The following is a 13721-nucleotide window of genomic DNA, read 5'->3' as shown; positions in this document are numbered from 1 at the left end:
AGGACCTGCAGGGGCACCCTGGGAGTTAGAAGGCTCCTGGGATATCAGTGCCCTGCCTGGGCTATTCCCATGAGCCTCCCCAAGCACTAAAGAGCCACAGTTGGAGACAGATTCTCTGCCTCCCTAGGGTGAATACAGAGACTCCTTGGGGAGTCCCTTTATTTGCTGCCTCATAAAGACCACAGTGCCAATGAGAGCCTCACCCCAGGGAAAGGGATATTAATGAAGGATGAATGGGATTTTCCCAGACAGATCAGAAGGAACGCTCTCCCATAGAAGGAACAGCAGGTACAAAGCCATGAAGATGGGGAGACACTGGTCAGAAATGGCAGAGAGTTTCTCATGGTATGATTGTTGGGGACATGTAGAAAGAAGACCCTGAAAAGCCAAGTGAGGCCAGGGCATGGGGAGCCTCATGTTTCAGGCTGGGGAGTTTGGATTTCTCTGTGGGCAGCATGGGCAGCTGGCATGGGCAGGGCTGGGATTCCCGTGGGAAACTCCTTCTGATAGCTGTGTGGCTGGGACTGAAGCCTTAAACCTGCTTTGATAGCAATTGCCCTGTTGAGAGAGAACACAGAGAAGGATGGATGTGGGAGGGCTCAGAACGAGAGTGCCCTGGCTGGTGGTGCAGCAAGAGAGGAGATACCTCCTGACTTCACCTTTGGTCAGATCAGGAGCCCCAGGTGCCATGGGCTGTGCCTCTGGGATACCCTCAGACACTCACAGGTACATATTCCTCTCCACTTAGGGAAAGGCCCAGGCAAGGGACCCCACCTATCCTTAGGGAGTCTGGATTGTGAATGCCAAGCTCCAAAATGGAGCCCCTAGAAGAAATCAGGGACTAGACACCCAGTAGATGTTTTTTTTTTCCCCCTAGTCCTAGAGATTGAACCCAAGGCCTTGTACATTCTAGGCATATGCTCTACCACAGAGCTACAGCCCCGATCCAGGGATGTGCTTTTTGTCTCCAAGAGCTTTGGTCACTCTGGTAATAGAAATAATTCTGGAGCTAGGTGAACTTGAGTCTGAGGTGATGGCCTCTTCCAGTTAGGTGCCTCTGCTTTGCTTTCCTGACCTTTCTTTGTGGCCTCCCAGGTATGAACTACCTGTACCTCGAAGAAAGAGCTTTCTGGAGTTGGAAAACCTAGCCTCAGTCTCTACCTGCCTCTCTCAAGGGTGCATAAATCATTTACCTTTTCCCAGCTCTACTTGGGGCTGGGGGGCTCATTTTTAAGTCCCATACATTATACTTTCTCCGTATATGTCCTTCACCCTTAACTAGCAGAGGAGCTCCTGAGGTTGAACAGAGGCTTTGTTCAACTCTGTGCTGGGTATTACCTTGTGCCCAGTGAGGCGTGCCAGAAAGAAAGGATGGACGAATGAACCAATGGATGGATGAACAACAGGTGGAAGGAAAGGAGCGGGAACAAGAGGAAGGAGTAGTGAAAAGAAAAGAGGTGAGAAGGGAAGAAGAATGGTGAATGAAAGAGAGAGAAGGAAGGGTAGAACAAACATCAAAGAATGAGGCCTGGAAGGAGTATGGATGGGTGAACAATGGAAGAAAGGAAGAGAGGGAGAGAGGTAGAAGGAAGGAAGCATGAGTGGACAGATGGATGGTAATTCTGAAAACCCAACTTTGTCCCCCCGCCTTCCCTTTCCCCTTCCTTGGTCCACAATGTGGTTTGAAAAATCCACATGGTTCTTGGTCCCTAGATTCGTACCAGGGCCCCTTGGTCAAGGTCAACCCAGACAGAGTTGTTCTGAGATTCTCAGGGCAGACCCTGTGGGGGATAGACATCATAGCAAACTCAGACAATTGCCAGAGTCTGCATGGCTGCCTTCTGCTGCTGACCTGGGGTGGGACCTCGACACTCCTTGACATGAATAGACAGGAGTTGGAAAGAAGAAAGATGAGAGACGCAGCCCCTGAGTAGCTGATTCCACTACAGCTGCTCCTCTCATTTCTTTGCAGACTTCAGTTCCAGCAAGCCAGGTCACTGTGATTAGTCAGGGTAGCTAAGCTCTTTAACAAATCACCTCCAAATTACAGTAGCTTAACACAATAGAAGTTTATTTCCCAGTGGATGTCTTTCTTTCCAGGGACACAGGCTCCTTCCTCTGGTGACTCTGCTGGCCCCTAGGGCTTCAGTGTCTGGCTGGCAATGGGGGTAAGAAAATATGGAAGATCAAGGAGGATGGTTTTACCAACTGGGCCTGGCAGTAGTGCACATCCCTCTGTGGAGGAAAATGTGGCACATCAGCCTAGGTTATGTTGGAAGAAGCCCTGGGCGGGCATCTTCCCCTGCTCTGGCCCTCTGCCTGGACCCAGCTTTCTGCAGTCTGGGTGGGAGGGCCTCCCCTCTGACACTCTGTGTTTCTTGCCCACAGTATGTGGCCTTTGCCTCCCTCTTCTTCATCCTGGTCTCCATCACCACCTTCTGCCTGGAGACCCACGAGCGCTTCAATCCCATCGTGAACAAGACAGAGATTGAGAACGTTCAGAATGGCACGCAAGTGCGCTACTACAGGGAAGCAGAGACCGAGGCCTTCCTCACCTACATCGAGGGCGTCTGTGTGGTGTGGTTCACCTTTGAGTTCCTCATGCGTGTTGTCTTCTGCCCCAACAAGGTTGAGTTCATCAAGAACTCGCTCAACATCATTGACTTTGTGGCTATTCTTCCCTTCTACCTGGAAGTGGGCCTAAGTGGCCTGTCCTCCAAGGCAGCCAAGGACGTCCTGGGCTTCCTGCGTGTTGTCCGCTTTGTGCGCATCCTGCGTATCTTCAAGCTGACCCGCCACTTTGTGGGCCTGCGTGTCCTGGGCCACACGCTTCGTGCCAGCACCAACGAGTTCCTGCTGCTCATCATCTTCCTGGCCCTGGGTGTGCTCATCTTTGCCACCATGATCTACTATGCCGAGAGGATAGGGGCACAGCCCAACGACCCCAGTGCCAGCGAGCACACGCACTTTAAGAACATCCCCATTGGCTTCTGGTGGGCCGTGGTCACCATGACGACGCTGGGCTACGGAGACATGTACCCGCAGACATGGTCTGGCATGTTGGTGGGAGCACTGTGCGCACTGGCAGGTGTGCTGACCATCGCCATGCCCGTGCCCGTCATCGTGAACAATTTTGGGATGTACTACTCCTTAGCCATGGCTAAGCAGAAACTACCAAAGAAAAAAAAGAAGCATATTCCGCGGCCACCGCAGCTGGGATCTCCCAATTATTGTAAATCTGTCGTAAACTCTCCACACCACAGTACTCAGAGTGACACATGTCCGCTGGCCCAGGAAGAAATTTTAGAAATTAACAGAGCAGGTAGGAAACCTCTTAGAGGCATGTCGATCTGACCTTTCACCTCCGCCCCCTGTAGCGATGATTCCAGATTCAGTCAGACTGCTTCCTTAGTTCCGTGGGCGACCCCGGACCCTGCACTCAGTCTGGAGTTGTGGAGCCTGGGTGCCCAGGGAGATGCTGGCAGCCAAATTCAGAAGGCAAGAGCCTGCTAGAGGAACCTCACTGGTGGCCCTGGGTAAGGAGGTTGATGCGGTTGGTCTCATGATGATCTGAAGAGACCACATGGCCTGTGGAGTTGCTGAGGACTATCTTAGCAGGAGCCCTGGGGGCTGCTGCTCAGGTGGGCAGGAGTCAGGGGTGAGTCTCTGACTCAGGCTACTGACCCAGTGTTGGGGCAGCACGGGGGCGGGTATGATTCGGAGTTGCCAGGTAGCTTCTTATTTGGTCCTTAACACAGCATCCTTTAGGCTGTGTAGACAGCAGAAATTGTGCATGGGATCTGGGCAGGAGGATCCCTGCAAAGGCAGTAGATTCTCAGCCCCACAAGAACCGTCTCCATAGCTGAGTAGATTCCTGCTCTGATTCCGGCTGTCTAGCTCCAGGTCCTTCCTGGGAGACGCCCCTAGCCGTTCTGTGACAAGCTTACTTACCCATAGCATGCCGAACCAACTCATCTTCTACCACCACTCTAGAGTTTAGCATTTATCTTTAGGAACCTGTTGGAGTGACTCTGGCTTTCACGTTGTCTGTTGGGGTTGATGGTCCAGTGGGAGTTTCGGGTGACCTGATGGAAGCGGCTGGTGAGCAAAGGATTAGAGGGGGCCACCACCCTGGGCAGCTTAGATGAAAGCACTACAGACCAGCAACAATCTCCCACCAAGGGTCGTCCCCATGTCCGGTGGTAGGGACTGCAGCAGCAATACTAGACATCCCAACCAGTGTACAACCACTTTCCCGTGAATTCACTGGGGGTTGGGAGGGGGGAGGGGGGCCATGAAACAATACTAGTCACCGTGGGATATATTCTAATATTCCATGGCTAGTGGTTCATTATGGGACTATCTCAGTTTTATGAGAACCTGCACATAGCACATAAAGTTGATCATGGGGCTCTGGTCTGAAGATATAAAGCCCATAGTCTACCTCTACCCATGGAATACCATCGACTTATTCTGTGGACACAGGGATCTCAAAGGATCGGATGACCCAGAGAAGAATGACAACAATGAGCTAAGAAGGAGTACCGGGGTGAGCATGAGGTTGACAGGAGAGGTTAGTCTGTGAAGGACATCCCCAAGCCCAGGTTTGGCATGGGGGTTGCAGCCTAGCTCAGAACCAGAGGAAACTTCCCCTTGGTTCAGGTGGCCTCCCCCAGTGGGTGATTGATCTCCTTCCCTGCCCATGTGCTCTCGGAGCCACCCCCCTCACCCTTATCCTGTTCAGGCTTTGTCCCACAGCTAGGCCTGCCAGAGCAGTATTCCCAGGGCCCAATTTTACCCTTTTACCCTGTTCCATACCCTCCCCTTCCTGGGATTCCTGTGAGCACTTGAGAGGAACATGGCTACTGTCCTGGGTTGGGCCAGAGGGTGGACAGGGATCTCAGAGGCTGAAACAGGGGTCTGAGGTGGGGAAAGTCTTCCAGCTAAGACATGACTGTCCAAAGAAAGCCCTACCCCACCCCTCCACTTTGGATTAGCTAGCCATTTCACCTCAGGAGCCACCATCAGGGCAAGGATAGTTCTTGGGGCTCTGGGGGAAGGTCTGGACTGGCCTGGCTTTCAACTCCACTGTGGACCATAGCATGCTCAGCCTGAGCGGCATTATCATGGCACTACTTAGCCCACCCCTGCACCCTTCTTGACACTGCATCTTTCAGGATTGGTGTCCAAGCTCAGGAGCCCCACAACAGTCAGTCAAGGACCCCTAGTTCACTCTGGGCAGGCCCAGATTCCTCTGTATGCCTAGACAATGATGATAATATCCATATGCTGAGGACACACACACACACACACACACACACACGAGTGTGAATGTGTGTATCCAGACTTACACACCAGCTACTTCCAGGGACTTAGCCCTCTTCCCATGCTGCAGCAGACCTGCACTCCTGTGGGATTCCCTGGGCTCCGTAGTCCTTCCCCAGCCTTGGCAGCCCTGTCCCTGGGAGCCACTTTGCTCTGGCTCCAGGTTTCTGGAACCCCAGGAGCTCTGGGGTTTTGATAGTTCTATGGCTGAGGAGATGTTTGGGTGCTCTCTGGAACCCTGATGCCTGGACCCTCCTGCCTTCCCCCTCCACCTCACCCCTCTTACTCTGTTCCCATCTCCTTCCCAAGCACTCACCTCCTCTGGTGGTGTTGATGCTGTCCTGATGTTCAGACCAGCCCCCTGGGATCTGAGACCCCACTTCCACTCTGAGCCTCATCCCTCACCAGAACACGCCTCCCTCCAGGCATGTGAGACTTGGATTATGTGCCACCAATAGGGTGTGGTTCCTAGGGGAGTGTCCTGCCTCATCTCTGCATCCTGGCCTCCCTTCCTGTTTTCCTCTGTTTCTGCTTGGAGCTGTGTGTCTAGATGGGTACGGGGCTGGGGGAGTTTATGAGAGGGTGAGGGAGAAACCAGAGGCAAGGAAGGCAACTGTGGTGGTGGGTAGAAAGCAGACCCTTCAGGGATCATGGCAGGTGAAAGGCAGCAAACCTGTCTAGGCCTTTCCAAGGGCAAGTAAGTGGTTCTGCAAAACCTAGGGTTCTCCAATTTCACTCCTGAGACCTGGGTTGGGGCCAAATGCAGTATGCCGGACCCTGAGGGCATCCCACTCCCACCCGGCGCTCAGGCTGGGCCCGGGACTGAAGCAAGTCCTCCTGGCTGGGCAGCAGCGCTTTCCTTTCACCTCCATCTCTTGGTCTCTCCTGGAACCTCAGTCTGTATGTCTGTCCTAAGGTTGATCTGACCTCCTCCTCTGAGCCATGGCTGATGGCCTCAGTGTTCGGGGGTCTTGTCCTGGAACTGTCAAGGACCTGGCTGTCAACTTGACTGTAGGACCTCACAGTGGGAGGCCAGACATGCCCAACCAGGGACACTGATGACCTAGGAGAAGCTGCCTCTCTCCCTAAAAGGGGCAGCCAAGGCCCAGACCACCTGTTCTGGGCAGCTCAGAGCACTCCCTTTGTTCTGCCATGTCCATTCACATGTGTCTTGTCCATCTCTGCTGCTGTGATGTGGGTTGGTTTTTTGTAGTGCTGTGTCCAGAAATGCTTGGTCTTGTCATAGGTGAGCAGGAGTGGCAAGGAGGGAGGGGTGGTGGTATGCAAGGCAGCAGCGAGGTCCCAGAGAAGCCACTGCCTCAGCTTCCTGGGACCACTGAGGCCTCTGGGTCATCTTTGGGTGAGGGGTTCCTCCCCTGAGCTGCAGAGTACAAAGCCCCCTATCTCTGGTCCCTATACCTGTCCCCTGCTGGGCTGCAGTGGCTGCCCAGGAAGTGGTGCTAGCCTTGGGGCAGGGAGGGTGATGGGATTGGGGACAGAGTTGACCAGGCAGGACGTTGGGCTGAAGAGCCTGAGTGGGCCCAGCAGCAGGGTTGGCAGCGTGGACCCTGAGTAGGGTCCTTGTTGCCCCCAGGTGGGCTACAGGGGAAGCAGCGGCGAAGTGCTCTGACTCCGAAGGCCAGGCATGGGTGTTCTTTTCCATGTTGTTCACATTCTGTCTTTCTCTCTCTCCACTAATCATGTCTCCCTCTCTTCTCTCTCTCTCTCTTCTCGTTTTGTTGCATGACTTGTGCTGGTTCTCGTGAATGTCTCTCTCACAGACTGTTCCCATTTAGTCCGGGATGTTTCCCCCTGAATCCCCAGCTGGCCAGATCCCTTGGGGTATACCCAAGGAAGTGCCCAGCAAACCCCACCCCACCCCAGTCCTTCGTGCGCCCCGGGCGCCCATGCTGGTGTGAACAGTAAGTACCTCGGCGGTGCCTGGAGACAGGCAGAAAAGCAGCCTGCCGGCTGAGGGCCCCACCATGCAGGTTCTCCTTGCTCCAAAGTTTAAAAAAAAATGACCCTCTTGCGGATGCTCATCTCAGTCCATTTCAAAGCCTGGAAACCATCTCTGAGACGCTGCCCATGTTGTCATTTCATCATTGCGGCCTGTGGGTCTAGTAGGGGTCTGGGGACCCTGGGCCAGAGGAGGCAGGCACCCAGCCCTCTGAAAAGTTAGTGGGAACCGAGGCTTCTAGCTGCCATCTCATCCAAAGGACGGACCGGGGCAGGGGATAGGGAATCTTGGTTGAGTTTGAATCTGTGGCCCTTGTCACTGGTTCCCCAGATTTAGACAGTTGTGCCCCTCCTTGGTTTTTCCCTTTTCCTGCCACCCTACTGGAGTTGGAGAGGGAGAATGCCCCAGTTTCTGAGAGCATTCCAAACTGCAGATAAACCATCAGCTTACTCAGTCATAGTTCCCTCCTCAGAGGTCAAGGCTGAGAGAAGAAGCAGGCTCAAGAGTATCCTGGGAATCCCCCCGCCCCAAGGACCCCTGGTGGTTGCTCCTTGCCCCTGCCCCTTCAGAAAAAAATGAGCCCCAACTTGGGCCCTTTAAAGTTGTGGGATTTGGGAGTCCTTGGGGCACAGGGGCTTATGGGCAGAGCCAGAGGAGGGTCTCTGCACCATCTTTGTGGAGGCAGAAACAGAGGGGCAGCCACCTTTGACCCCACCCCTGGACAAGAACTGCAGGCTGTGGACACTTCCACTGACAGACCATGGCCAAGAAAGAGATCAAGTTCTCAGGCCCTTCCCAGAGGGAGCCGCTGCTGGCCTTCCCTGGAGGGAGACTCATGCAGGGTACTGTAGGCCCAACTTCCACAGCCTCATTCGCTTCCACTCCACACCGTTTCCTTCCCCTCTGCCCAGCACCCTCCTCTGCCCTGAGACCCCTGGGGAGGAAGACAAGGGCCAACCAGAGTACAGGCCTTCCAGCATGTCTGTGAGCACACGCGTGTGCCTGCAGACACGCCCCCAGGAGCTAGGTAGCCCCCAGCCCCAGTCACATGGTGTCAGAGTTTCCTTGGTAACTGGACTTTCTGGTTCAGAGTAAATTGGGGAGTGAAGCCCCTGGGATTTGTCAAGAAATGCATTGTACGTGAAATGCTTTGCCATCTTGTACGAGAGACTTTTTTAAGTTCCAAAATTATGATGGGATTTTTTTTTTTTTGATTTGCTTTAACGAATAAACCTGATTGGTCCATTTCTCTTTTGACTGACTGCCTCTTTGTAGTGACATGATGTGTACACGGTGGTGATCCCACCCACATGCACGCCGAGTGTGTGCACGCGGGGAAGGATCACTCTGCGTGTAGTTACATGATGTGAACAGGATCATGGGAAAGTGTCAACTCGGGTGGAAATTGTATCCGGCTTTCCCCCTCTTTAATCTTCTAGAGACCCTCCCCTAACATGGTTGCCCATGCTGGTTTCCTTCCACAAAAGGGCTTCCATCCTAGATGCAGTGTTTAAGTTGGCCCCACCCTGACCAGGAAAATTCTGCTTTGAGGGCTGAGAGCATAAGTCAGGCTCAGTCCCTAAGAGTGATGGGGTGAGGGCAAAGGCCAATCAGAGCCACCTCTGCCAGCCCAAGGCTGCCACGACTCTGCTCCCGGAATTGGGAGAGACAGGCTCCTTGCTCTGGTTACACTTTGCCCCCACCAAACATGTACTCAGACCTCCTCCTAGGTTCCTTCTCAGGCTACCACAGAGGCCAAGACTCGAATTTTCTCCACCCAAGTCCATCAGCCACTGTTGTCTTCAACACATCCATTTGCTCTGCTTTGCCGGGGACACTGACAGAGGAGACAGGAATGGGAGCCCCTCCCACATCCATGTCCCACCGTCAAGCCTCATGCATACATCCCTGCTGTGCCTGTGCAAACTGACCAGGCCTGCCGGAGCCTGTGGGCAACCACGCTGGTTTGGTGTGTGTGGGGAGCAGAGTGGACTGAGTGATCAGCATGGGTCTGCATGGGGACCGAGCAGATGGAGTGGTCAAGTTGGGTCTGTGTGCAGGGCAGAGTAGCATGTGTGACCAAACCTAGTGTGCACAAGGGATGGGGAGTCAGAGTAGGTGTGCCCAGGCCTAGTTTGTACAGGGCCCAGAGGTACAGAGTAACAGATTAGGTCCTCATGGGGACAAAGTAACAAGCATGAGCAGGCCTAGTCTGTATAGAGGATGGGACATCAGAGCAACCAATAGAGTCCACATGGAGTGGCGGGGGCAGCTGAGAGAGAGTGTATATGGGGAACAAGTGATATGAACCAAGTGATTAGACGGAACCCAAACAGGATGGAGTAGATAGAGTTAATCAGATGGGGTCTGGATGGGGAGGAGCCTGAGTGACTGGCTGAGTGTCAATGGGAGGCAGCCGGGCTCTGGTCAGCAGCAGAGGGGTCTGGAAGGCTGCCTCTTTGGACTGGAGCATTTCTGCGTGTCTGTCTGTCTTCTCCCTGAGCTCTGTGTCTGGCCCTCTCCCCATGACCACATCCACACCATGCTGTTTCATTGGCCCTGCCTTGGTCCCTGGGCCTGGCTCCCAGCACTGCATGTGGGGCCCATCACCAACTCATCTTTTTGCAAACTTTGAGCAAACCCAGAATCCCCTCCCTCCTTGCCAGCACAGTGAGCAGCCTGTGGGCTGCCTGAACGAGCTGAGTCCCCCAAGCCTTGCACCCTGCTCCATGACCCGCCCACTTTTCCATCCTTAGGGATGGGCTTCCCTTTGTCAAATGCCCCACCTCTGGCCTGTCCCCCCCCTCACTAAACAGTTTTCAGTGTCTCAATAGCTTCTGCTTATATGTTTGAAGATTCCAAACTGAATGGGGAGGTGGCGAAGGCCGCGCTGGCGAACGAAGACTGCCCCCACATAGACCAGGCCCTCACTCCCGATGAGGGCCTGCCCTTTACGCGCTCGGGCACCCGCGAGAGATACGGACCCTGCTTCCTCTTATCAACCGGGGAGTACGCGTGCCCACCTGGTGGAGGAATGAGAAAGGGTATGTAGAGGAAACTGGAGCACTGTGCATCGGCCGGGCCCGCCTCGCGCTCCTGCAGGTGGGTGGGCAGGGCGGCGGGCAAGGGGCGCTGAGGGGCAGGCAGGCACAGTAAGGGGGGTGAGGATGGAGGGAGTCCCCCAGGGTTGGCCCCTGGAGGTCTGAGTCCCTTTCTCCCAAGTGGGATGTCAGACTGACAAAGAAAACTTGAGGCCCAGGCAGCTGTGGGTAGAAACTGAGCTAAATAGTAGAAAGGGGTTTGGTATAGGCTGGCTGACTGTGGGCTATGACCTGAAGGCAGGGTGCACCCAAGGATGCAGGAGGAGCCTCGGCTTCACTAGGCTGCTTTGACAAGGGCAGGTCAGGTCCAGAGGCAAAGTGATCTCTCTTCTCCCTTGATTGAGAGGGCCTGGCATGGCTAGGACCCTGGAAGCTTAGCTACCCAAGATCCATGTTATGGAAGAGTCATCCTTTAATGAGAATCCACAGGTCAGCAGGAGGGAAGGTATGAAGAGAGAGGTGGCTTCAGGGCTTGGGGATAAGGCCATTGTCCTTGCAGAGGTAAGGTGTATGCCAGTTAGAATATTATTAGTAGCAGATAGAAAACTCGCCAAGAGGAGGTGGGTAAGTGGGACTCTGCAGCCCCTACCATCACCAGTGCCCATTGGCCACTGCCAGTGTGGTCAGCCGCCCCCTTGTGGTGGGCCAAGACTGAGACCAGTGGTGGCCTTTGCTCAAGTTCTCGGTGCAGTCAGAACTTCAGGCTGACTTGCTGGAGACAGGCTTCTATTAGGGCGTGAGCATGGGCTGGGGAGAGGATGGGGTGGGCTGCAGAGCACTCTGGGGCAAGGCTCCAGGCACCGCTGGGCTGGAAGGCAGGGCAAGCCTTTCTCTGTGCAGCAGACTGGCTGGGCCGCTCTGCATGTCTTAGAGTGCCTCACGCTCAACAGGTGCATGCCAATGGAAGGAGAGGAGGCTAGGTCAGACAAGTAGTCGGATTTTTGAGAGTAACAGTTGGTGTAGCTTGTGGCCATTGTCAACTGCTTCGGTATTTGAACCCAGACTGAAGAAGAAAACAGATTTTGAAATCAAAGGCAGACCTAGAAGAGGAGAGGAAGTTTTCCAGTGAAATGAGGGAAAGTTCTTTGGGTCACTAGTGCTTAGTTGTGCCACCTGATCTAGGCTGGTCCCTGCTTCTTTGCCCTGCCTGAGGTCCCTTGGACCTCAGTGCGGTGTCCACTCCCTGCATGGTGCTGCATGGTGGAGGGCTGCCATCTTTGGGGAGGCCCCATTCTTGGCACTGTCCATGGATGGGCCTGCTGCTCCCCTTTGCAACTGGCTTTTTACCAGGTGGAGTCTCTAGAATGCTTAGGAGCAGGGGCCACCCTGGAGAGTAAGGGGGAAACAGGGAGACCATTCCCAGTAAGGTCTCATGGGCTGCCTGTCTCCATCTTGAATGTTGGCTCAGTTGGCGTGACCTAAAACAACAGACAAAGGAGTCTCCTACTATCCTTCCAGAAGCCCAGGGAAGTGGGACAGGAGCATCCCCATCTCCCTGGAGCGACTGGTGAGCCCAGCAGCAACCACTGCCCACAGGTGATACTGGTCTCCCGATCCACATGGCCTTAGGTGCCAGTCTTTGGGCCCTAGCCCTGTCCACCAGCCCCAGCTTTCATGGAGTCCTGACAGCCACCGAGGACTTGCTTTTCTCAGGCTGATTCAGAGCCATAAATTCTGCATATGTTTCCTGAGTCCAGGTGTTTGGACTCAGAGTAGAAGAATTAGGGACTCCACTGGCTTCCTCAGGAGGGAGAGAAAGAGGCTGCTAGGCTGGCTCGCTGCATGGGAAACCAGCCAGCTGGAGAAGAACCTGCCTGCCTCTGCATGCGGCTGTTCTGTCTTTCCTCCTCCTTCCTTAAAAACTAAGTACCAAGCGGGATGGGAAAGTCGAGAAGAGAAGCTCAAGTGTTAATTGTATTCTTTACATACAGATCTTTGCAAAGAAAGCCCTGTCATTGCTAAGTATATGCCGACAGAGGCTGTGAGAGTGACTTGACCAGGCGGCTTGGCCGAGGACACTGGTGGCTATTAAGCATCTGGGTGGACCTGCAGCCCCTCCTCACCCTCGGACAGAGTAAATTCACGCCATGCAGGTTTGCCGGACGAGTCCGAGTGGCCCAGGCATTGTGCTAGGACGGACGTAGCTTTTCCTACGGCCAAATGGTAACTGACCGTAGAGGATTTCTTTTCCTTCTTTTCATTTTTTAAAATTTTATTTTATTTGGGGAGGGAGGGTGGAGGGGTTCCTTAGCATGACTTGCATGAAGTTAAACAGAAAACCCAGCAAACCAAATCCACCAACCCCCCTGCAACTGTATGATTACCCTAAACAACAACAATAACAAAAAGAAAAAGAAAAAGTCCTATATTTTCTTTCAGAGCTCTTTACTTTTACACACAATGTTGGAGCCAAACTGTTAACAGCGTTCGGTAGAAACCTGTACAATTCTGGGAGCGGGGGACTGGGGAGGACGGATGGAGATGGGGAACAAGTTGCTTCCCCTTTTGTACACAAGATGGAGAGTAAAGGTTCCAAAAAGGGCAGTCGGTCAGTCATCGGTCATATTGACCTCACCTTCATAGTTCATCTCTCACGTGGAAACTGAGAACTTTGCTCCAAATAGAATTGTGGAAACTCGCACTGCCGCCTTCCTCCCTCTCTGTTTGGCATGCTTGTGACCCAGCGGACGTCTCCCCAAGACCCCTGGCAGCAGCTAGTCTAGGTTGATTCTCTCATCTTATCGGTGTGTAGATCCAGTGTGACCAACTTTCATAATAAATTGTTCATAGTAAATAATCAGCACCGTATGGATTTTCCAAGTGTTATTTTAAAACCAGGCTGTAGAGCACCAAAAGTTCAGGACCACAGGAGGGGCAACCTCCTCCACCTTTACCAAGGCACAACCTGGCATTGTATGCAATTTAGTACTTCAGAGTAAAAACCTGCATGCCCAATGTTATGCAAAGCGATTCGAGCATGAAATAAATTTTGTATCATGGTTTCTGTATAGTCTAAAGCAGATTTGTTTTCCCGAAGCAATCGGAGGTTTGCAGAGACACGCTTCTGCATCTCGAATAAATATAGTATTTTCCCAACAGAAACAGAGGACAGTAGCTTGGCTTTGGTCTGGTTCTAAAATTAGTTTTTTTTTGGGGGGGAGAAGGATGATATTTTTGAAAAACACATGCTTGAGTTGAAAAAAAAAAATGCAACATCTCGAGCTTTCACTGCAGCTCACAACATTTCCTGGAAAGAGAGCAACGATGCTTTAGCTCAACAAACTCCCCTCCCCGGGCCATGGCCCCGGTAATAAAAAGCTGACTTTTGAGATGAA

At 53.3% G+C, this 13721-nt stretch overlaps 1 protein-coding gene across 1 annotated transcript in view; it reads left to right on the top strand.

Moving 5' to 3' along the window:
• The window catches only part of Kcnc1 (potassium voltage-gated channel subfamily C member 1), a 43478-nt gene extending 29757 nt beyond the window's left edge, over positions 1-13721 (top strand). The window contains exons 2-4 of the mRNA XM_047515898.1: positions 2389-3322; positions 10141-10329; positions 12318-13721. Coding sequence (XP_047371854.1) covers positions 2389-3322; positions 10141-10329; positions 12318-12382 — 1188 coding nt within the window. The 3' untranslated portion in view covers positions 12383-13721. The remainder of the gene's footprint in view (positions 1-2388; positions 3323-10140; positions 10330-12317) is intronic.

The sequence above is a fragment of the Sciurus carolinensis genome, chromosome 11 (assembly GCF_902686445.1).
Source record: "Sciurus carolinensis chromosome 11, mSciCar1.2, whole genome shotgun sequence".
NCBI lineage: Eukaryota > Metazoa > Chordata > Mammalia > Rodentia > Sciuridae > Sciurus > Sciurus carolinensis.
Note: the sequence above shows the minus strand (reverse complement) of the source record. Positions and strands in the feature narration are given on the sequence as shown.